Source organism: Poecilia formosa, unplaced genomic scaffold (genome assembly GCF_000485575.1).
Source record: "Poecilia formosa unplaced genomic scaffold, Poecilia_formosa-5.1.2 Scaffold393, whole genome shotgun sequence".
Taxonomy (NCBI): Eukaryota; Metazoa; Chordata; class Actinopteri; order Cyprinodontiformes; family Poeciliidae; genus Poecilia; species Poecilia formosa.
Window position 1 is genome coordinate 88,569 of NW_006800332.1, and position 25,135 is coordinate 113,703.

Here is a 25,135-nt window from a genome sequence, read left to right on the forward strand (position 1 = left end):
TACCCAAGATGAGAGGTGAGAAGAGGAGACGACCTGCAACAGAACAATGCTGGATGTCTGTGTAGAAAATGCTGGCACTTTGACCTTTGAACCCCAAGGACCCCACCTCTGGCCCAACCCGCCCACTCCCTCCCTCCGAAGGGACAGATGGAAACAGACAGATGGACACAGAGCGCCCCCTGCTTGGACAGACAGCGGTGGTTTGGCGTGATGCTGCTCAACTCAAGTCAACAACTCAGGGTGGCTGATATGGACCACGCACACGGGGCTCCTACGGGAAGACAGAGGGACAAAAGACAGAAACTGTCATTCAAAATCCCACCATAAACTGGAGGAAACATGTGCAGCTGAAATCTTGGAGCTTTGACAGGAATAATAAAGAGCTGCACTGATTATTCACTCCAGCTCAAAAACTCTGTTTTATACGTTACAATCAAACTCCTGTGGTGTTTTATTTGGATATTTAATATGAGGCAGAAAAAAGGAAAGTTTTTAGTTTGTAACCCCTGATAAAAGCTGATGTATTCATCTTCAGCCCCGTTTACTCCGATACCCGTAGATTCCATGCCTCTAGAAGTCAGAGTAAATATGGCTAGTAGCCAGATATAATCTCAATATGTAACCTGTATGGCAAATTGAAAGTTGTTAGAAATCAAATTTTGCTATGTTCACTATCATCTAAAAAGCAAAACCAACTATGGAAGAAGATTCTCTGGTCAAATGAGAGAAAAGTTCAACTTTTGTCCCTGTCGCCATGGTGAAACACAGAGGTGACATCATCATACTGTGGAGATGCCTTTCTTCTGCAGTGACAGGGAAGCTGGTCAGAGTTGTAAAAAAAAAAAAAAAAAAAATGCTATGAAAGACTTGAGGCTAACTCTACCCTGAACTACACACACAGTCAGTTGTAGCTGTAGCAAAAGGTGTTTTTCTTTTTTTTTTTCCTTTTCAGAAAATTTACTTAAGGATCAAAACAACTGAGATTGATTTGAAAAGCTTGTTGGTTTTCTTTTGACTCCACAATTGTCTGCTACATTAGTGTGAGAAGCCCACACTAACGAGACAAAAACTGAAACGTTTAAAGCACATGTGTCAAACTCAATGCCCGCGGGCCACATGTGGCCCGCCATGTCATTTTATGTGGCCCCCCCAGCATTTTATAGGCCCATGATTGATTTAAAATAGGTTTTGAGCACGAATTGACTACAAACTACATCTCCCACAATGCATTCCGATTGTTACCAGCCAACATTACGGCTTCTCGCCACTAGAGAGCAGCAGAGTCACCTCAAGCTGCTTATTGATTTTCCCAGCGAATAAAACTGAGATGTCTACAAGCTAACATCAAAACATCCAAGAAAAGAAAAATCGATTTACAAGTAAGACTGAATAAAGATGTGTGTGAGTTGGTGTCAGGGTGGCAGGTCGCGCTAGACTTTTTTTGTTATCTGTTATCTTGACCGACAACATTAAATAAATCGGTCATGTACTATTTTTATCCGTGAAATTACAATTATATTAACATCGGCTATTTAGCCACATTTTATGTGGTTTAGTTAATATTCACCGTGAATCCAGATACCATCACAAATTAAGCAGATACATGTATCTACATTTACTCGTAGTGACAAAAACCACCCCAATAACTTTTAATAAATTAAATTGAGCAACTTCACTTAAATTAGTGTCACTGTCCTCCAGAATGCTGCTTGTTGACTCTGTAGAACCATTTGTCTCTGCTAATGACATCTTCAATACATTTTTTGTATCCCAGGCTTAGTTTATGGACTGAACAGACAGAAACAGTTACCATTATANGCTGGAAGTGTTTGCTCCTCTACCGACCTGACTCCTCTCGCTGGTGAAGCTGTTGGCTTCCAGTCAGAGACGTCTGGCTGAGAATGTCGGACATGCGAGCCGAGCTGAGCGCCTTTCCTGCCAAGAGGCTCATACCAGACATGGGATCTGCCTGATCCTGAGCAGAAAGAGGGAACGAGAGATTAAGAAGCGGAAAGATAATTTAACATGTTTTTTCTTATATAGATAAGACAAAAATAGTCCATCACAGTTGATGTGGAGAACTAGGAAAGCTAAGGATTTGCTTCCATTAGGTTTAATAAGAGAGAAGGTGCCAAACAGACGAGAAACAACGACGACATAAAGGTGATTCTGTGAGCTATTGCCGGAAAATACAGTCAGAGAGACAAAACAGCAGCAAATTTCTTAGCGAGCGAAGAAGTTCTGATTATGTTTCACTCTTTTCTGCTAATTATACATATAAAGTCTGACTCGATTTGCATATTTAATTTCTTCCTCCCGGGCATTCTTCAGTAAAGTTGGCTCGCTGCGAGATTTACAAAGAAGACGAGCCGCAAACAGTCGGACGTGCACCGCAGCACTTCTAACGAACCACACAGAGGGAGACTGTTCCTGCCAACTTATTTACATGACATCGCTCACAAATCATGAATCCCTTTGCTAATTCTCTCAGCGTAAGTGAGAAAATAATATGTATGCAGCACTAATTAAATTATGATCTGCTAAAAAAACAGATCTTATCACAAAAAAAACATCATTAGTTGACCCTCCTAAAAACAAGTTTTAAAACAATTTTGCAGTGAGGAGCTGCATATATGGAGAAATTTGCTGGTTAATATTAGAGTGAAATAAATCCCTCTATTACTGCAGTAGCCTACTATAAATTTTTGTACATTTTGGGAAATAATGGTGGCAAGATTTGTGCCATCTGTGATTTACTGTTTGTTTTCTTCTAAAACATTTCTCTTATTCAAATTTCACTTTTTTAAGTCAGAAAATCAATGACGCTACAGGCCTGTTTCTCTTCCACAAATTATAAATCAAATCCATTTAGATTCTGACTGGAAATGGGGCTTTTAAAGAGAATAATCCCCCCCCCAAAAAAAAAAGACCAAATCAACTCATAAATCAACCATCACAGTCTCCAGACCTAAATCCTGCATTTCTCTTTTGGTGAGCTTGAAGAGAGGAATCAGGAGCATCTGGATGGGTTGTGTGAAGAGAAATGAAAAGATCCATCTCTCTTTTAGCTCCAAGCTTGTTAAAATAATGAAAAGACTAAATCTTACCACATATCCTTGACTAGTTACTTGCAAAAATATCTTAGTACACTTGGAATCAGACAAAACTGACATATAAGTAACTTTTCAGCTTCAGAGCTTTCAAAGTCAGTAATCCCTTTTTGTTGACGAAATGTACTAGTTTCACTAGCTTGTTTACACTTAAAACAAGACATTTTTCACATGTTATGAGTGAAGTAATAAGCCAGTGGAACTACTTTTTAATTAATATTAATAAATTAAGTTAAAACAAGTTCCTATAAAACAAAACTATGATATCTGGACTAGAAACTACATAGACAAAGTGAAAGGACAAAACTAATTGACAGTAAATGGAGTCCTAATAGGGGTTGGCAGCAGGGGTGCTTGTGAATTTTAAATATTTTTTCATAACACTGCATGAATCTGTATAAGAGGCTACAGTTTCGAAAATGCTTCAGTGTAAAATTATGCATCTTAAAATAGAAGCACATTTATCTTAAGAGGTTTAGCACATCTTCACCAAAAAGAACAAAACAAATTGGTTTGTTTCCGATGCAACCGGAGGAACCTGAGCGGAAGTTCACTCACGTAGGCATCATCACAGGTCTGAATGGTGTGGTGACGCTGTAGCTGCCCTCTAGATCTGTACACTTCGCTTTGAGGGCCTCGCTGATAGTTCAGCCCGTTGTGATCAGGCACTTCCATGGCCTGTCCTTGGGGCCGGCACTCTACATGCTCAGATTCTAAAACGAGAAGAGGTCATATGAAGACATTGTTGACACAAAGGAGAAAACTGCCACTTGTTTAAGAGTTGAATTGTTGATTGAACAGATGTCGCTTTTGAAGAACCAGTCTGACCTCTTGAAGCAGGGGGACTCCTTATGTAAGCACCGTGCCTGTGTGTAGGGGAGTTGTAAGGTGGGGTGCCACCGCGGGGGGCCCCCAGGAGCTCATGTGCGTCTCCTGCCTTAGCCAGCAGGCCTTCATGCGGGTGGTGGTATCCAGCAGGGGCCTCGTCCTCTTCCATGCTCTCCGAGTGTGGTAAACTGGGACACGGCGCCTGCGTCACGTGCTGCGGCTGCTGCTGGACCTCTGGGGGCTGTATTTGGAGGAGATGGTGGTAGTGTTGACCCCCTGAGGCAGGCTGAGCCACGGGGGGCTCCAGGGTGTCTCCCGGGCTCAGCTGGCGGAGGAGCAGCATTTCTCCAAACTCCTGTGCTGCACCGCTGGGCGGGGTTTGGGGCGCAGGGCACTGCCGGAGGTTCTGTCTCTTCAGGAGGGCAGCCAAGTCCTGCGGTGGCAACCTGGGGTCCGCGTGGCCCGTTAGAGAATGCCGAGGAGACAGGAGGCCCTGCAGGGTGGGGGTGACGTGCTGCTGCGGGGGGCGGTAGTCCAAAGGAGTCGGGGAGAGCAGGGCCTGCTGTAGTGTGGAGGGGGTCCCGTAGCTGCCGGTCCCCACAGCCCCGCTCTGGTAGCCCTCCAGGCCGGGGACTTTCAGGGAGGCAGCCTGCAGGTAGGGGTTGTAGGAGCCGACGACTCCGGAGGCGCCCCGAGAGGCAGCGTCGCCGGAGAAGAGGTGCGGATTGAAATGGGCCTGGTCGTAGGCGGAGGTGAAACGGCCGAGGCTGCGGCTGAACAGGAAGGAAGGAACAGGAAGGTTAGCGACAAACAACAACATTGTAAAGTTTTCACACAGAATGGACACAAGGCATGGGTCAGCATCACATTCTCATTGGTTTTTATTTCTAGACTTATTTAGTTTCAGTTCATCTTTAATTTCCCTTTGAGGATCAATAAAGTATTTTTGAATTTGCATTTTACATAAAAAAATACCCCAGTTTTACAATATCAACACAATGATTTAATTGCTTTTATTAAAAAAAAAAAGAAAAAAAAAAGAAAATCTTGAATGTTGCTGAAAAAAAAATCTAATACTGATAATTATCAGCAATCAACAGGAGCTTGGCTCAACTTTTATTTGGCAGACTGGCACCATTTTTGCATCCTTTGGTAATCATGTCCCAGCAGCTGTGGCTATCATCCAGTAGCTTGCCATCATCAGCATTTGAATGGTTGCGTGAATGAGAATGACTCATCTCATGTAAAGCGTTTTTGAGTGACCTGAAAAGTGATGAATCAGTGCAAACAAAAATGACAGGTGGGGGAACCTTTTGAACCACTTTTATTTAGCATCTACAGGCTCTCCCTGGCCCAGATTATGCTCCACTACATCTCTTAATATCACTTTATATTTCTGCGTTACTCCCTCACCACAAACCACTGCAGTGACTGAAGCAGTGTGCACAAGATTTTCACCTCAGTACATTTGATTGTCGGACGTAAGCCACGTCTCATCCTCAGCTTCCGAGTCAACTCAGTGAAAACCTTGTGACTTTCCAAACGAACCGTGGATGCCATTTACCGTTTCACTTTTTAAAAGTCAAAAACTGTTTAATCACTTCATGTCTTAACCTTTTTTTTGTTTTGTTTTAAATTTTAATTTAAATTACTTTATTTTTCTTTGAATTCACTCCATTTAATTTTCTCTACTCCATTTTTCTTTAAAGCGACTTCAATTACTCAATGTAAGAATGATGCTATCGTTTTCCATTTTAGCCTGTCTGGTTTGATACAGCATTAAACACTGGTAGCATTAAAGCTGATAATAGCTAGTTAAATGTTTGGGTGTGTACCAGATTTTAGTTCAGGCAGAATCTGTCTTTCATGTGAGTAAGAGAAAAGTGACGTTGGCTTCTTTCAGCCAGTTGATTGGCAGTGTGCAGCGCTGTGATGCTCTCTGCTCCACGTGGCAGGAGAAAACTCACATTGGTATATTCTCTGGCATTTCTTTAATAGGTTTTTAAACCATAGGGACAGTATGACAAAAAAAAAAAGTAACATCTTAAAACAGTATCTGTTTAAGACCTTGGGATTTGCAACTGGCCCATGCCTAGTGGAAACCATTTACAATAATCTATAAAACTTCAACACACACAGCCTAGCAAACACTTCGGTCTGGCCAGTGTACACGTTTTCACTGAGGAGTATAGAAACAAAGCCAACATTTTAACTGGGCAATACAGTCTCTCAGTGAAGACGGTCCTGACAATAATAGAGAGTTTAAGGGGCTCACAAGGTGACTGATCTAATCCACTGGTTAGGTCACACTCATATCTGAACACTCACCCAGACACACTGATGTGGAGAGTTAGTTGATGATCTCTCAGCAATCAATGATGATGAAGATTTACATGCATCTTTGTTTTTTTTAAAAAATGGTAACAAACATGATGCTCATTCTCGCATACACACATCTTAAAACCTCCGAGAAACATGATGGATGCTTCAAACGTTAAAATCCAAGTATAAAAAAAAAAACAAAAAAACACAGTAACTGTGTCCACAATGTCAATAACCAAGAAAAAAAAAAAGAAAGTCATTAAATTCATAAAAGAACAAAGAGTAATTACATTTTTTTTAACAATCAGATCTGTCTCAAAGAAAATAATAATAATAAAAAAAAAACTGTAAGGCTGCAGAAGAAGACACTGTAACAGTCCATTGGGTAATGTTGGTAGCCACCAGGGGGCGCGCTGACTGGCTGTTCAGAGGGGTCACCTGTGCGTCTCGGCGTTGTCTGCGCTGAGCTGCTTCCCGAGGACTCTGTGTCCGCCCGGTGTGGACAGGAAGCTGCCTGGTCTCTGTGCCCCTCCTCCCAGCTCCACATCCTGCACCTGAATGGTCACCTGCAGCAGCAGCAGCAGAGAGTGAGGCCTCCCCACACACTGAACTCAACCTTCAGTGACTGGTTTGGCTGTTGGTAGTAGATACCTGCTGCTGTTGCGGTACGCCCGGCGCCAGTGGGACGGCGGGGCGGCCGGGTGCTGTCTGCGGATTGGCTGGGAGAGTGACTCGAGGCAGGCCGGTGGGGGGCGGGCTGCCACTTTGTCCCTGGTACAGCGCTGGAGCACCGTGTTGGTACTGCACCGATGACTGAGCCCCTGAGAGAGGGGAGAACAAAAGCACCGTCTGAGCTCATCTGACATTGTCAGTAAGATTAAAAATCATAGTTTAGCACAAGAAAACTTAAAATCTTAAAACTACACAACAAGCTCATGGTTGTTGTGTAGTTTTAAGGATATCTAAAATCCTGCAGGTAACTGTTTGGTCAGTTCTAGAAAAGCAGAATATTGATCGACAAGACATAGTTACATCTGTGATATCTTGAATTGCATTTATGGATGTCAGACCCTTTAAGTGATGAACTTGGTGATATAATTCAAGATATCATGAAAAGAATTTGACTTGTCAGAATGCATTTGAAGATATCTTGAGCTGTTCTTCATACTAGTCAGAATGTGAATGCAGATACCTTAAATAACCATTCAGGATTGTCAAAATGGTAGTTGTGTCCAGCCAAAACCTAGTTTTAGATATCAGGAATGTAATTAAAATATAGTCCGGATAGTCAACTGAAGCAATTTGATGTTAAAATGGCCTGCCGTATGCAAAGAGACAAACACTCAGTGAAGGGGCCACCTGTGACCTAAGATTAACATCTTTACAGCTACGTTACATTACAGTGCTGCAGCTAAGCCTTCATGAGTAAATCACCTGTTAACAGTAAAGGAAAATGAGACCAGCAGCCTCTGCCATGTTATATATGAACACTCAGCAAACACAATGAGAAGAAAGTGCTGCTGCACTCCTGTACGTTCTGTAAATTACATCTAGCCAAGTGACTCCTGATTTTGTTCTGTTACTTTATTGACTATTTCTTTAAAAAAGCAGTTCTTATTGAGCAGAATGGGCTTTCCACAGAGTGCTTCCAAATATCAGATATCTTTTTCCTTAGTTTCTGGAGACAACTAAGTAGGGAAAGTGGTGCAAATGGTGATAAAAATAAGCTTTTAATGTTTTTTTTTTATTTATTATTATTTCAAGAAGACGAAATATACCCAGGGCATGTTGAAGAAGAACTTTTGATTATCCGAGATATTTGTCTCCCCACGTAATGTAACAGAATGTTCTCATGAAGACTGAAACCATAGCACTGGAATATAATTTCAACATTGGCATAAGATTATGCGTTAACATCTAGTGTTTTCTTGCCTGTTTTGCCAGTTTGAAAATTTTATCCAGTAAGCAAAAGCTTTGCCTTCATGCCTCATGCATTACTAATGATAATGTGAAGAATTACCACACGAAAGTGTTTACAGAAGGACAATAAAAAGTTGAAAACCTTGATGCATCCCACCTCATTTTAATCCTACTTCTAATTAATGTTTTAAAAAACAAACAGAATGTAATTGCCTAAAGGGTAATTACCCATGAATAATAGATGCACGGCTAAAATATAACAGGACAGTTAAAGCAGAACAGTGGAACGTTAAATCGGCCAGTCCTCTGGCTCTCGTAAGTGATCTGCAGTGCATCGCAGCATTTCTGCTTAGTCACTGCACCTACACCAAATTTTTGTGTCAAACCCCCCCAAAAAAATACAACCAAAAAAAAGCCCCATTACTAACCATGCCCTTGCATTAGGCCTGCAGAGCCAGGCGGAGAACTCTGATTGGGCTGTCTGAAGAGGTGGTTGCTGGGATGTGTTGGCGGAGGGCTGGAGGGCTGGATGTGCAACCTGAGGGAGGACGGGCCAGGAAGAGACAGCAGTGATGTAACACTTCAGTCGATATTGCTGCATCACAGCATCATTGTTCACCGTTCAATAGCTGATGAGTAATGTGTGTTTGTTCACCTCTGGAGCTGGTGGGTTAAGTGACTGGGCTGGCTCTCTCCATGGCCTAAAGACAGACCCTGTTGGCGAAACGCAAAACAAAATATGTCACCTACATAGCGTCTTACAGTGAGTTACATTTTGGTTTTCTGTCCTTTCTGTCCAAGCAACAAATGGGACTTTGATTAGATTTCTTTCAAAAAGCGTCTTCGATTTGCTGTTCGCCCCAAAAAAGCAACATAGTCGACAAATTCCTACATTCGAATGCTGAATTCTGCAGCTCCTCCAAAGCAACCGCTGCCACTACTAATGGTGTCAGGTTAGCTGTTGTGTCCTGCCTTTCTATTTTAAGATGATGGACTGAACAGGGCTGAATGTCCAAAGCTAAGAATATGGTTTCATATTCTAACCCTGCTTTAAAGGTCATAACTTAAAAAAAAAAAACTGTTTGGTGAATTCAATGCAGGGCTGGACAACATGGCTAAATAATTCATGATATAAAGGTCATATATCAGTTGATAGATAATTCTTGACTCTTTTTTTTTCTTTTAAATATCTGAAATACTGCCAAACTGATGTGACCTGTTTTTATTATTTTTAGACGGTTGTGAGGTGGTGAAACCAGAAACTGCTGCTGCGCAAATTACTCAACAGGTTGTTGCTAGGTAACCAAAGAGTGAGTAAGCTGATGGCTATCTGGCCGTGAAAAAGCTGCGTATATATAAATATATACAAAATTATTGAATATTCTATTGATATTGATTACACACATGCAAGACATTACTGATTCATTACCCAACTCTAATTCAATGGTCCAGTATCTGATTGTTTGTCAACTGAAATTTCAATATATTTAAATGTCTGATTACAACATAAAAAATAAAAAAAAACACAGAACATATTAGGCTTCATGTCTTCTGAAATCGTACATAAAAACCTACATTATCAAACAAAAGCCATCTGTTTGTAGCGCTGAGACGTTTCGATGTAGCTCAGTCAGTGGGAAATTGCTTGAACTATTCCCTCACGGAGCTTCTGGCTTTATTGCTGCATCTTGGTGTTACTTTGTGAACTAAATCAGAATATTTAATGTGATCAACAGATACCTGGATTTGCTGGTGAAGGATTTGTTGCTCTTGCTGGTACAGGATGTGCTGCTGCTGGGTGTGCTCAAGGAAGCGTTCATCCTGCTGGGCAGCATACTTCTTCTGGAGCTGCTCACACTCCTATTTCATACGCAGACATGAGAAATATTTTATATTAATCCCAGAACAGACGGTGCAGATTCCAGAAAGGTTTGCTGTCACCTTGATGAACCATTGCCAGGCTGGCTTGAGGGATTGTGATTGTACGCAGATTTTGGGAAGTTTTTTTTTTTTTTTTTTTTTTTTTTTTTAAAGGCAGCACCACTTTATAATATGCAACGTTTAATCGAAACGCGGTAAAAGTCACGACTGTGGACTCAAATGAAGCTAATATCTGGATTTTGATACTTAAAACTGCGGTTTATGTGCGTGAAAACAGTCTTCTGCAACGTCTTAACCTGACTCTGCCCTACAATCTGCATATTGAGCACATGACCCTCTAGTTGGCTAAAGGAGGAGTTAACGTAACCCTGTCCTCTAGCCCTATTAACCCCTGGGACACTTGAGTAATGATAATCCCAGCACATCAGTACAGGCCAAAGATGGCGCACCTGCTGCCACCATGATGATTATCCCTTTCCCTGCCTATGTCCCTGAGATGTAATCCTACTGCGGGTTCACTGCGGATGATGTAATGTCTCAGAAAGCAGCTTGCGGGTTTTCCCAGGTCAGAGCCTCGGCCTGATCTAATCTTTTCCAAATACTGCTGAGTGTCACGATCCCAATAAGGCCACAAGAGTGAGCGGAGCAGAGAAAAGAACAAAAATATCAGACAGGGGCAATCCTGTTAGATAAATGGCCTCTATAGATTACAAAGGTTCTTTGTTTATATGCTTTGCTGTGACAACATGATCCTGCTCCATTCCTACCATTAACCAGAGTCTGAGCCTCAGCATGTCTTACCTGCAACTCCTCATGACGTGTGCATGTGGAAATGACTGATTTGTTTAATTTGAAACGTCTGAATGGTTGCCATGGGAAATTCAAGGATTTCTCAAACATACATTAAAGAATCAAAGCAACACTCTAAGTAAAAAAAAATAAAAAAAAAGAAGGAAAAACTGAAATCAATAAAAAATGATGTCATTTTATAATAAACAGTGATGTTGAGAAAAATGAAGATTCACGAGTTTGGTAAATTCAGTTTGACCCCCACCTCCTCTCATCAAATCAAGTGACGCACCTGCTTGAGCTGCTTAATGAGGCTGCTGTTCTCCAGGTGAGCCTTGAAGGCCTGGATGGAAGCGGCGCCATCAGAGAATCGTCTGACAGGAGAGAAGCGCTCCATGGGGAGGTGGAGGGTGTTACAGTCCTTATAGGTGGATCTGAAAAAAAGTGGGAGCCGCAGGGAGCACACACACACAAACAGATGTGCGCATACACGCACACACACACCCCCACGTAAAAGGTGACACGACATAACACAGGCACAGTGACACACACAGACACATTCAGTCAGAGACGCAGAAACACACAAGTCAGATCTTTCAACATTTGCTTCCAGTTGTCATAATGCAGTAAAAATGTGCAAAAATACTTCGGAATTCCCAGAATTGATAGATTTAAAAACTAAACAGGTAAAGGTTTTATGTAAATGATTTTCTTTGTCATATAAATAGTGACCGGTGAGGGTTTGTAATAATAAACAGAAAGTTTTTTGGGGTTTTTTCGATTAACATTGGACACGCGAAGAACTACTGTAAACTTTCACTTTTTCTATCATTATTTACAAGGTTTGTATCCAAAAATGCACCAATAAACTGTTGAGAATTTCAGCTTAATCAATGTCCAGCTTGTTGAAAGCGTAAAAAAAATAAAATAAAAATCTAATCTATATCCAGTCAGTATACATCATATAAAAACACACTCTCTGTTGTGGGTGTCTTTGCTGAGGGGAAGAAGACATTAAATGTGGATTTAAAGACAAACTATTTCTTGAAAGATGTGCTGGCTATTCATTACAAGTTCAAGTCAGAGGAAGACTTCAGCAGAGACTCATTTTGACAGAAATTTGCTCTTTTATCTTTCAGAGCTTTCCACCGATGTCTTTCACAGAATATGCTGAATCTGGGAGTTTTGGGAAACTTCTGGAAATCTTACAGACGACTTAGTGCAACCTGTGGCTCTTACACACATAATACAGTATAGGTGGGAAACAAAAAGAAATAGAACTGAGCAGTGAGTTTAAACTTATGGTATTATAAAAGGCTTAAAATGTTTTGTTTCCATATTTGCATAAAACAAAAGGACACAAATGACATAAATGACTATTAATCTTTTTTGTTCAGTCATTTAATAAAATGTTTCGCTATCAAACAGCAAAAAGTATCCAAAAATAAATGTATAAAATGTATTTTTCATAAATAATGTTTCACTCAAAACAATCCTTTAAGTTGATTTTTACGGTAAACGTTTTCTGGTAAAAGCCTCCTCTCTAATTCAATAATTAAATGAATAAAAGTAAATATTCCACTCTGTTAAAGGTTTCCATGTTATGTTGCCTCCCCTCACTATTTACTGTCATTAGTTTCCTGATTGGTAGGGATTCAGGCAAGTGTAATGAAAAGTGGGTGGAGCCTGTCGTTTTAAATGAGCTGGTTCAGCTTCTCAGTTTCAGTTCTTATGTTACAGTCATTTAGTCAGTGCATGAAGTAGAGCTGAAATGATTAATCTGATTGTTATAAACTGATTCTAGAAATAATTGTCAACTAACTTAGTAATAAAACAATCATTAACTGGAGAATACAGACTCAAAAAGATAAGTTGAGTCTATACTATAGTTAAGTCAAAACTACACAAAACATATTTACATATTAAGCACAAAAAGATTAAAACATGTGCACTACAGGAATGCTATTTCAGCATTTTTGGCAACAAAAAACTTTTCTTATTTACGAAAAAATGTAACTGGTTGCATAATTTAATATATTTGCAATTTTGCATAAAAAAGGCTCAAGCAGTTAAATCAGTGGTTCGTAACCTGGGTTGGGTCGAACCCCAGGGGTTCGATGAGTCGGTCTCAGGGGTTCGGCGGAGCCTCTGCCGCGGAGGTAAAGACACACATGTGTAAAGTCGTGATGACGCCCCGCTTCGCCATCACTTGCTGCAGAGGATCACGTTACATTGCTTAGCCAATCAGTGTTGCGGAGGAGCACTGATTGAAGAAGTTCCACTCTCAGCGTGGCTTTGAACTTGTGTCTTTAATTACTTCAGCAAAGTTCACCTTTTTTCCCAAATTCTGTAGCTTTCGGTGTACTTCTAAATCTGCTCCTTAGTCGCATCTTTTCGGGGTTGCTACTGCCTCTAGTGGCGTGGGGGTGGTAACACAACTAATATAATTAGATTACTAAATCAGAATACCGCAAAGTCCTTATTATTTATTATTAATTTTTCATTCTCTTAAGAATGTAGAGATAATTAAATGATCTAAACAAGACCTTAAAGTGGTTCTAGTTTCTCTCAATGGCCAACCTGTTGAAACTGTGGCAAATTTTAAATACCTTGGGTCGTTCCTGGACAGTCAGCTCAACTTTGCTGAAAACACTGACTATATTTTGAAGAACTGTTCTCAGGGACTCTACCTTTTAAGAAGACTTAGTGATCTTGGGGTGACCCAACTTGATTCTAGTTGGGTCAACCCTATGTCTTGAATTTGGGGGGGGGGGGGAATCATATTTTATTTATCACCACAGAAGGGTTCAGTGAATGCACATATGAAACTGGTGGGTTCAGTAGCTCAAAAAAGGTTAAGAACCACTGAGTTAAATTAAAAATCTGCAGAGTGTGAACATTTTTTATTTCTATTAATTGTCAGAAGAATCATTTACTAAAATAATTGTTAGTTCCAGCCCTAATGCATAGAAAACAGACTGCTCTCTACAGTTTGTGATGAAAAATGTGAAGTTTGTACTCATTTTAGGATAACATAGAACATCTGTTCTATTATAAAATATTGCTTCTACTGCCAATATAAATAATTAACGTCTGCTAGCAGCCAGAAGGCTACAAAGTTCAGAATCAGGTAAAAAATCAGCAGCGCAGGTTCGACCTTTACAACAACACAGCTGTGACGGGAGCATCTGTATCTATGGCCCTGCCTGGAAGGAACATCCTTCGCCTGATGCTTCTCTCATCCACGTGACTGCGTGAAAAACCAGAGTGCTCTGTGCGTGGGAGTGTGTTGGTGTGTATTCAGCTCAGAGTGGGCGTGTCCCCTCACCGGGCGTATGTGTCAGGCACCCAGCCGGCCCTCTGGCGGGGGCCCTGGGGCCGCTGTGACTCTGTCGAGGGCTCGCCATGCGATGTGCTTGGGAGCACGTGCGTCGTGTGCCGCTTGGAGCGGTTCGCCAGGTACCTGGGCCGCAGGAAGGGGGGAGGAGGACGGGGTGAGGGTGGGAGACAGGAAGCAGCGCTGATCAGCTCTCTGTCCTCATTGGCTAACAGGGATGGGGGCGGGGGAAGGCCCTGCCCTTCCCTCCTCTGCCAATAGGTGCCATCATTCATATCATCTTAGCCAATCAGAAAACATCAAATAAAATGACACCACAGATGGATGTTAAGGCTTCATGGGAGTCAAACAACCACCCAGCTTCCAATTAAAGGATTGGGCTGGTTGCTATTTGTTCTTTTAGGCGGTCGCCGCTTTGGCAAGCGTCAGGAGTTAGCAAAGCTGTGTGAGAAAGGGTGAAAGAAGTCCACAGAGTCATTTGGCACTTACGCAGATGAGAAAGATAAAGAAGCTCTGGCTCAGAGAGTTTGAGAGAACGGATGGCAGAATCGCTTCGGGACGGCGGCAGAAGGCACTTGCGCAATGGAGAAAGAGGAAAAGATGGGATAAGCACCACAGCACAGTGGCCACCTCCCGAGGGGGAAAAGAAGCAGAGCAGCCTGAAGGCACTCACTCCCAGCAACCCAGGACACCGGCAAGGAGAATAGAAGCTGCGGTCTGAAGAGGAGCAGCTGAAACACCTTAGCGCACTTTTCAGCCTAGCATCCCACAAATTGCTTTATAATTAAGGCTCCAACATACTTCATCCAAAGTCGGCACGCAGTTTGCAAACATCTTTCAGTCACAGCCCACCTGGGTGACATTTCTCCCACTTTAGTAAACGTCACGCAACTACCCACCAGGGTTCCCCTCCATTCTGTTTTTAAAAACATCATGGAAATAACGGCAAACCTTTCTGCAGACACCATGAACCACGACGTTTAGTTCGGCAGGTTAATGCCTCTCTGCGAATAAAATGATGCAATTTTCTTTGCGCGTCCATGTCAGTGAGAGACTTTTTTGGCACTTTGATGAAGTATGTTGGGGCCTTAAAGCCTAAAGAAGATTGGATGCAATATTTTAAGCCATTTCTATGCAGCTATTTCATCTTTAACTAAAACTGAGACGAGATATGTTTTCCAAATGGTCTAAATTCTTGTTTTAACAAGGATCCAGTATCTCTAACTTTTCCCCATGAGATTTCAGCACTTCCCTGTTCAGACAGCAGCTCTATAACAAAAACCATTAGCACAAAAACCCGTCACCATGGGTTACCTCTGCACTGCCTCTTGGTCTGGCTCTCCATCTGAACCCTCCTCATCCACCGGAGCTACAGCAGTGTTAGGATGCTGAGAGGGGCAAAGAGTTCACTGGTCAAAGCAACGTGGGCACACGGGCAGACAAACACACAACGCGGAGAGATCCGGACCCTCACCGGGCTGGTGACGAGCGGCGAGGGCCCTCGGGGCCTCTTCAGGAGCTGAGCATGCAGCTGGATGTTGGCCCCGCCATCGGAAGCTCTTCGGCCCAGGGGCCCCATGCCGTTGAGCAGCTGCAGGGTAGGCGGCTGCAGCAGCGATTGCTCCTGCGGCATCGGCGGTCGCACAGGGAGAATAAATCATGATGGTTCCCGCACATAAAACGAAAACAATCCGGCATAACCCCGGTGACGGTACCTTGTACTCCAGCTGCTGTGTAGGCTGCAAGCTCTGTGTGGGCATGAGAGTGTGCATTTGGGCCATAGTGGGGGTAAGTTGGGGAAAGGTGGGTTGAGGGATCACACCACGAGGGAAACCTGGTGGAAGCTTTTGGAGTTCTTCCTGCATCTCTGTCCTGTGATGGAAGCAGGTGCATCATCAGACATTAGTCAGCAGATGTTTACGTTTCCATCCCACTAACCCAAACTGCCCCCATGTGTCCAGAAACACACTCGCTTTCCAAGACTTTCACAGTTTTTTTTTCTATTAGACTCAATGAACAGTTGAAGGTTTTTCAATTTCATTTATTTTGTTCATTTCATTCAGTATTATCTAAAAAAACAGTGGTAGAAAATCTCTAAAAGATATGATATCCCATTAAAATATTCACACACCTTTCATTTCACCACATTTCTTCCAATGCATTGTGTCAAGACATCAATGTAATAAAAAATTAGTAAAATTGTGAAGTTTTTTTTTTTTTTTTGACTGGGTGGTTCTTTGATCCAGCCCAAACCATTATAGTTCTTTAACAGCTTCATTTGGATGCATCCAAGTAAGGGTGGCTCAAAAGGTGGCATGCCACACTTTTCAGATTTTTATTTGTAAAACAAGTTGGTAAAATGAGACATAACATTTCCCTTTTACAGGTTATACCGCACATGAACTGCACAGGAGTCTGTGGTTGTAACGGGACAAAGTTCAAGGGGTATCGAAACTTTTACATATCAGTTTTAGTATTAAGTTTTAAACAAACAAGAGAAACAGGTTGAAAACAAAATCAGAGAGAAAAGTTGACCCGTTACCTTTGGTCTGGTACCCCCACAGTGTGCCGCCTCATTGAAAGGTAGCGAGCCATCGCCTCTGGAGACGGCTCCTCCCCTTCATCACTGTCCAGGGCCATGCTACCATCAGTCTAAACACACACACACACAGTTAAATATTAGGAATCCACGCTTGTACTTCAAGTGGCTCAAGTAAACTACAAAAACAGACTCAGATGAATTCCACTAGAATTATATAAAACCTCTTCGAGTCTTTCATTAAAATCTCTGCTGCAATGCAGTAATTTGACACTCTTGGTTTAGCGCGTGTGAGTCAGACCTTCTCTGTGTTATGTCTGCGTGTGCATGTGTGTGTGATTGTGACCGATAACAGTCTGAGAGGAGGGTCTGAGTCAACACAGACATAGTAAACAAAAGTAACAGCAGCAGAAATTCTCGACAGGAAGTCGATAGTTCTTCAGGTCCGACTTTGAGAAAAAAAAGAAAAAAAAAGTGAAAGTAGCTCATCTCTGACTTCTTTCAGATTCCTTCACAAAGATATGTTGACAACAACCCACGAAGAGTTCAAAGTTGACTCACCTCTACAATTTGGTTCTCTGGGTTGATGAGCTGAACATGGGGCACGGTCATGCCAACAGGATTACCTTGTTGGTCTGTCTGCTGGGCATGGACACACACACACACACACACACACACACAGGTTATGTGGAGCATTGTGCAGCACTCACCGCAATCTACTTAGAGCAGTGGGATTGACAGATGTGGGTTAAAACCTATGGACTCCGTTCAGTGGAAACATATGACTACCATAAGATTAACCCATCAAAGTCATGGAAACCCTGATGCCTTCCATAGAAACATTTGAGGATAAAAATAGCCCATTTCTGCTTAAATAAAAAAATCTGAAAGATGAGAGAAATATTCCTTCCGTGTCCACACAGAAGGAATATTCTGTGGGAATCCAAAATACCTCATTTTGGAACTTTTATCTTCCAAGATGAAACAACACATATTTATCATCAAAAATTAATAAGTAACAAAATATCCATGAATAAAAGACAAAAAAAAATTGTGGTTCTTCTCCAGTCTGTTTGGTACTACTAATTAATTCACTTTCAATATTCTAGTCAAACCATAATATACATTTTATTCATAAAAATGAAACGTTAACTTTTGTAAAACTAGAGACTTGCATACTCTATGTTCACTTTCACAAAACAGCTCATTAGATTGAAGATTTTATACAGAATAATTAGAAAATACATTCATAATTCTGACATTAGATTTTCAATAAAGTGGTCAATAAAGTGGTTTCATAATCAAAATAAAAAATAAAAAAAATCTGCAGGATTCCTCTCTTGTCCTTAATATTAATGCAGGTCTCCATCATTGTCAGATTAACATTTCTAAAAGGTGTTATGATACTCAGATTTTATCACTAAATCTGTTTGTGAATCGACGCATTTTGAGAGGAAGAAGAATCAAATGCCTGAATTACAGAAGTATTAAAACAGCCGTTGAAGTTGCCGTTGGGTCTCCTCTGGAATGGAAGATGAGTGCAATCACGAGCGATCAGCATTTAAAAACACAAACGGAGAGGCAGAAAATGGTTCACCTGAACGGCGTTTAGAGGATAGCTAATGGAACGTGGCGGGGGCGGTGCGACACGCAGCGTCTTGTGTTTCTTGAGGCGTTCCGCGAGCAGGCTGTAGATGGCACTGTAGTGATCGTATGCATCCGTTTGCAGGGACTGGAATAAACCAACAGGGCGCAAGCATTAGCTGTCAGAAATCGGTGCTACAAACCCAGATGCATCAACGTAAGCGAGTTGCGTCCAACCTGAATTGTGCGCTCTCGGTCCAAGCCCATCTCAGACATGGCCATCAGCACCTGCTCATTGATTAGCTCTATCTCTCTCTCCGTCTTCACCTGCTCACACTCCGCTATCAACTGAGAGGAGAGACGGGCAGCGCAGAGCTAATTAGCTTCTTCCAGAGAAGGATCAAAGGAAATGTTTTTTTGGGTTACGACAAAACATTGTTGAATCATCGGTGACGGTTGTTTATATGGTCCGGAAGAAAACACTGAGTGCAACATGTTTGGTTCCATATTTAATAAAAGGGTCTCACCCTGTCGAAGTCTGGGTCTGGGTCTCCTTGTCTCATCCACTTGTTCTTACAGATCTGCTCCATACTCAACCGTCTGCTGGGCTCCAGAACTAACATGTGTCTAATTAAGTACTCACAGTCTGTAATGACACAACCAAACAAACAGAGTCCATCCAACGTGAGACAAGAGAGGCTGAAACCAAAACACACACCGACTCCAGAATTATTGAATGACTGTTAAGCCACCTAGAGGATAAGTCAAAGGGTGGAATTCATTGGTTTTTAGCCTCCCCGAGTCAATCATTTGTATCTTTCCCTAAAATTAAGTCATGTTGGGAAAGTCTCTGCCGGTCTTGCGCCGAAAAACTAAAACTTCTGTCATTTTCTCTGCAAATCATTTGATTCAGGTGTGCGTCTAAAAGTTGCTCTTGAGGACTGGACTCCTCTAAACCTTGTAGTTTTAGGCTCATTGTTGAGCTGTGAGCATGAACCTCTGCAGCCATGTGGCTCTGTAAGTTCACAGTTCTGCCATTGAATTTTAGATGATAGTTAAAGGTTGACATTATATTGTGGAACCTAACTCTGCTTGTGGCCTCTGTCATGAGGACGTCGTCATCCACGTGGACCTGTTGGGTAACATATACCCGAATTGGAGGTGACAGTTAAGGGGTTAAACCTCTCCACAGCTCCCTCCTCCCCAACGTATCTGCTTTGTCTCCTGGTCTTCGTGATGCTGTTTATTCTCTAACAAACTTTTGAGGCTTTCGCAGGACAGCTGGGTAGATGATGAAGTTATCTGAATTCAATTGAAATTACACATCAATTCTACTTCGAGCCACTGAACACAAATAGGAAGCACAGGATTTTATATATGCGTATTCACAGTAAACGGGACAAACTAAAAAAGCTTTCTTTTTTATACTAAATATCTAATAACCACTTTTCTTTCCGTATTTGACAGTGTGTCTCTTAGCTTTTGTCTTTTTTCATTTCTACTTGCTGAAACATTATTTACTTTTAGAACTTGAGTAAACCTGGACCCTGAATCTTTGTCATGCTCTGCTTTATGCCGGTCTATCACAAAAAATGCCATTAAAGAACATTGAAGATAATGTGAAAGTTCAAGGGAAACCGAATGCTTTGGGTGGACATTGTATATTGTGATGTGCTTTTACTGTTAAAACAAACATTGTGTGTGTTGGCGTTTATTTATACATTTGTTCAGTCTCCAGGTGGAAATAAATCCCTACCTGTGGACATGAAGAAGGGGATGCGGAACTTTCCACTGAGGACACGCGCTCGCAAGTTTTGGAGAGTGCTGCCATCAAAGGGTAAGGCGCCACACACCAGCACATATAACACCACACCTAAGCTCTGTGCAGGACAAAGACAAAGTAAGTGCGAGCACATTCAATCGATTCTGGATTTTTACATTAGATTTTAGTTCATGCTCTTACCCATATATCTACTTTGGGTCCGTCGTACTCTTTACCCTCAAAAAGCTCTGGAGCAGCATAGGGAGGGCTGCCACACCACGTCTTCAGCAGCTGGCCTCGGGAAAATATGTTGCTGAAGCCAAAATCTGATTGCACAGGGAACAATAAATATTATAGCACTGTACTGTAAAATAGGGACTTCATAAAAACAGGAAAATGATCCAAAAGAACATGCCAACATGCGCCTGCCAAACAAACCCCTTTGCAGAAATGCACAAACCTGCGATTTTAATGTTTAGGTTGTGGTCCAGTAACAGATTCTCAGCCTTCAAGTCTCTGTGGACGATGTTGCGGCAGTGACAGAAGTGGACCGCTGCCACAATCTGCTTAAACTTCTTCCTGGCGTCCTTTTCTGCCATGCGCCCGTGGGCCACCAGGTGGTCTGTAAGAACAAGGAAGAGTTAGGGCATTTTACACCATAAGGACAACTCATTTGTTGCCGTCGTGGAAAAAGTAGAGCAAATAAATAAAATACGAGAACAGAGCGTTTCAGCTCATAGGCTTTATGCATCAGGACCGTAATGCCCTGCTCCAGATCACACAAATCCATGCACTTTGTTACATGATCATCAACAACTAAGAGAGGTCTGTTACCAGAATGCAAAGAAGGAAATATCTCATCACAGATTTAAAGAAAGGATTTGACACCTTGCATCAATCTATGAAGGTTACGTCACTGTACGGTGTACATATTTTTACCAGAGTGAAAATAGGATTTTTGCTTTAATAAATAAGGCTAAATGCCAAAAATGTGGTTTCCAAGTCTGATAAAAGCACTAAAGAAAAAGACGTTAATGCAGATAAAACTGGTCAAACGAGTAAATTAGGGTGTTTTCACACCGGACAGTCTGGTAGACTCGGTTCTATTTGGGACCAGCATTGCAACACTTGTTATATTTTCAGTTGGTGCGGTTCACTTTCACACTGCACCGTGTCAAGCAAAGTAAATCCTTTGAAAAATCTGTTCACCGCCTCGCCTATAGTAGCACTGCACCAAGAACAACTGAAGGAAACGACACAAAAACTTATGAATAAGAAGCTGAGTGCAAATTCCTTCTTCACAAAATGTAAAACTTATTCCGCTAGTTCTAGACTCGTGCGTTTGTTTTGGTTGAATTTTAGCAGAATGCCCTGTGCTGTAGTCTGTGTCCTGGTTTTGGAGCAGTCTGCTTGGCTTTCACATATACATCTGAACCACACCAGAGTTCGTTTCAGCTGAATCAGAGTTCAGCTGAAACTGAATTAAATTTTTTTTTTGAAGAGCACAATTTTTTTATTTTTGGTTTGCATCAGAGATTGATTGCATATTCACACCTTCCCAAACAAACCAGACTTTCTAGATAAACACTAGAGTTTGAGTAAATCAGACTAATCTGGGCTGGTGTGAATGCATGCTTAATCTCAGGAGATCCCCGTTTTTTTTTTGTTGTTTTTTTTTTAATTACAAGACATCACAGCAATGGATTATAAATTACAGTTAATGGGAAGTTGCATTCTAATACTTTTAGGTTGTGAAATGTACCGCCAGGAATTAAGAAGGCGCAATTTCACCTTTTTTGTGTTTATTCAACTTGAGTCAACCCTGATTAACTACTACATTTATTAAGAGCTTAGGGGTTTTATTAATATAAAAAAATATGTTTAAACCAAACAACTGCATCTTCACGAAAGAAATGCTAAGAATATAAAGAAAAGGAAGACGAAAACAGTGATGGGGAAAGACAATAACAAAACCAATCAACGTTAAGAGGCTGGAAATCCCTTACCGAATATCTCTCCCCCACTGGCGTACTCCGTTACCAGATAGATCATCTTTTCTGTCTCCATCACCTAAAGATACAAAACGCATCAGAACCAGAGGGACAGACGGACCGTCTGACAGCCCAACATCCAGTGATGGGCGGTTCACCGGTTACACAACAAGTATGAGTAAGCAGAGTTTGGCATATAAACAAGAGATTTAAAATAGAAAAAGACCTGCCGTGCACTGTGGTGTTCAATCTGTGTTTGAGAACTCCCGGATCAAGTTATGAGGGGGAAAAACACTGGGAGGTTTTTAAACGTCTATGAGGTTTAGGAGGTGAAATATAGCGGCGATGACAAAGTTCACTGGTAAAACCTCAGGAGTGTTACGTTTGGGGCAGCTGGGGTTCTGCTGCCAGACCGCAGGTCTGAGCTGTAAGATGGTAGCTGAGTGTGTTTGGAGCTGTGTGTACCTGGTAGAGGCGGATGATGTGGGGGTGCTTCAGCAACTTCATGATTTGCACCTCTCTGAAGATCTTTTTCAGGTTCTCGTCGTCCAGCTGGGTCTTATCCACTATTTTTATAGCCACCTGGAGAAACAGACAAGGCAGAGATGGAGGGATGAAGAGTGAGGAGGAATTTACCACACAGTACACCTACCTTCTTCTGAAACGCTTTAGTTGAGTTCACATGTTTACATACACAGGCAAAACCTAACTATTTTATTTTAATAGCATAAGAATAATACAAACTATTTCTTAGTTTAGTAGTTGAGTGAAGCCATAGTATGAATATTTTTAAGCCACATTGACAACAAACTATCAAAATGAACCTCAAGTTAAAACACAATCTTATTCTTACTACTGTGTATTTCCACCTTTAATATAATTTCTGATAACACGCTGTATTCACGTTACCAAGAGTTTGCAAATCTTTTTTTTCTTTTTATCTGTAACAAATCTTTAGTAATTATAAAGGCAATAATAAGTGTGTTGAGAAGTTCTTCAGTATGGCTTTGTGCAGTATCTGCATAGCTTAACTAAATAAATGAAGCGCATAAATGTTACAAGGTTTTTAAAATACTGACAATTTAAATAATTTTTATTTTCATACTAGGCATTATATTTTTTATTTTCCACAGTAATGGGGGGGGGACTCATTCAGCTGACTTATTTTTTGATTATTCATTTTGCAGTAAAATTTTTAAATGGAAATAAATTTTTAATTTTAGTTTACTACCAAAGGTAATTTTGGTACGCGTTTGTTTACATAACGTTTTCTGTGGCTCTAGACAAATTTCATTTGGTAGCAGCAGAAGCAGAAGTGGCTCTTTCAATTGAAAAGGCTCCTAAAACCTGGTTTAGACTAAGCTCCCCGAGCCATTATAACTCATAAATCCCCAGACAATAAGCAACCCACCTCTGGGTTTTACAGAAGCTTTTCACCATTCCCCTTTTAGACTTCTCTCCAAATGTAGCATTGGTGGTTGTGGCTACATAGCATCAATTTTGGTCTCATCAAGTGTTTAGACTTGCCTCTATGAACTGGCTAAAGTCATTTCTGGGTTTTTCTGCATCCTGAACACCTTTCCTGGCAGGTGTGGCCGAAAGTTTTACAAACCTACCTGACCTTGGCTTGGTTTCAACATGATCCCTCTTTTTCCACTTCTTAATTCAAGTTTGAAAACAACCGATTATCTTTTCCTCCATTGTAAACTTGAACTACCTTCTCTTGCAGATGCTTTGTAAAAAAAATTTCTTGCTTTCCCTAGTGGTTCTTAAACAATCGGCGTCAGTGTGGAATTGAATGAAACATGCAGGGATCTGTCTGGAGCCCTGGAACTCAGATTTCTGACTCACTCTCTCACTCACACACACACACACACGCACACACGCAACTAATTACAACCCAAAACCTCAAAGTTCTATAAACCTTTGGAAAGTTTATATAATATTCACCTTTTCCAAAAAAAACCGTCAAACATTTAGAAACATTAGGAACAGCCAGGGTATGCAAACTCATGAGCACCACTTTAGATTCAAATCTAATAGTTTTACAACACCATGCCAACACATCTCTGTTGCCGGTGTATAACAGCCCAGATAAAACAATCAGGAGAGGAGTGCGAGTCGTTGTTCACCAACATGAAGACGTGTTATGCATTAGCACAAAGACCCGTTGCCTGCCACTGGGTGGGTGAACAAGAACTGAGGAGATAATTGGCCTAAGTGCAAAGGGTTTGTCTGAGTTCCAGCATTCGTAGGTTAGCCAGCCAATGCCACGACCTTTGCCTGCGAACACAACTGTTGCGTAACTGCTGAGCACTGGACAATAGCTCCAGCAGAGTGAACGGTGATGGTGTGTGACAGGAGCTTTGCTCTGCCACTTAGGAATGGGTGGATGACTTTAATGACTTAATCAAGCAGGGCTAACGGGGATGCCCCAAAACACAAGCTTCTGCCAAAAATAGATGGGCGAGGACAGAAAAACATGAAAAGCATGCAGAATTTACACACTCTGACACCCTCATCCCTTCCAGTTCTGCTTGGTGCCACTATTTCCAGGAAAAATAAAAAAAAGACATGAAGAAGATGAGGCCATGTGGGGACCGTCAAGGTCAACTTCCCATAGAGACGGGAAGGGGAAGTGAGGAAGAGTGATCAGGGGGCTCCTGAGAGACCGCAGAACAGTAACAGTGACATTACCCCGGCTCATTGTGTGAGTTTCCCTTCAAGGGTATTGTACAAATTGTGGAAAACATATGCCCCAGTGGAGAGAATGTCTTCTGCACACGTAGCTTTGTCCAAACAAAGATGTCTGGGTTTTGATCGGATTGTTTCGCAGCGAGACTGGATCCTGTTCTGATTATCTGTTCAGAAAATGAGCAGGAATGGCAGACAAATCAAAGATATGGTCAGAAGTTTGCCTGCCTGTTTCCTGGACATCAAAGTCATTAATTACGGACTTTCAATGTGTTAATCAAATGCTCCTCTACAGGAAGCATATTTTAACAATTTCAATCATTTTAAAACAAGAAATTACTAAAAAAAAATGTTGTCCTCCATCTTCAGTATTTCACC

The 25,135-nt window shown here is 41.5% G+C and overlaps 1 protein-coding gene across 3 annotated transcripts in view; it reads right to left on the reverse strand.

Moving 5' to 3' along the window:
• Positions 1-1,832: 1,832 nt before the first annotated feature.
• The window catches only part of sik3 (SIK family kinase 3), a 38,434-nt gene continuing 15,131 nt past the window's right edge, over positions 1,833-25,135 (reverse strand). The window contains exons 2-24 of one of the 3 annotated variants that reach the window (XM_016662866.1): positions 22,529-22,645; positions 22,079-22,142; positions 20,533-20,694; positions 20,274-20,398; positions 20,067-20,190; positions 18,838-18,956; positions 18,548-18,658; positions 18,324-18,458; positions 17,288-17,368; positions 16,730-16,839; positions 15,903-16,059; positions 15,662-15,811; positions 15,502-15,575; positions 14,179-14,313; positions 11,143-11,284; positions 9,921-10,040; positions 8,836-8,894; positions 8,609-8,718; positions 6,912-7,081; positions 6,699-6,826; positions 3,939-4,711; positions 3,669-3,823; positions 1,833-1,975 (exon numbers count right to left, since the gene is read on the reverse strand). In XM_016662866.1, the coding sequence (XP_016518352.1) occupies positions 1,838-1,975; positions 3,669-3,823; positions 3,939-4,711; positions 6,699-6,826; positions 6,912-7,081; positions 8,609-8,718; positions 8,836-8,894; positions 9,921-10,040; positions 11,143-11,284; positions 14,179-14,313; positions 15,502-15,575; positions 15,662-15,811; positions 15,903-16,059; positions 16,730-16,839; positions 17,288-17,368; positions 18,324-18,458; positions 18,548-18,658; positions 18,838-18,956; positions 20,067-20,190; positions 20,274-20,398; positions 20,533-20,694; positions 22,079-22,142; positions 22,529-22,645 (3,459 nt within the window). In that variant the 3' untranslated portion in view covers positions 1,833-1,837. The remainder of the gene's footprint in view (positions 1,976-3,668; positions 3,824-3,938; positions 4,712-6,698; positions 6,827-6,911; positions 7,082-8,608; positions 8,719-8,835; positions 8,895-9,920; positions 10,041-11,142; positions 11,285-14,178; positions 14,314-15,501; positions 15,576-15,661; positions 15,812-15,902; positions 16,060-16,729; positions 16,840-17,287; positions 17,369-18,323; positions 18,459-18,547; positions 18,659-18,837; positions 18,957-20,066; positions 20,191-20,273; positions 20,399-20,532; positions 20,695-22,078; positions 22,143-22,528; positions 22,646-25,135) is intronic. The other 2 variants (XM_016662867.1, XM_016662868.1) reach the window with 2 other exon arrangements.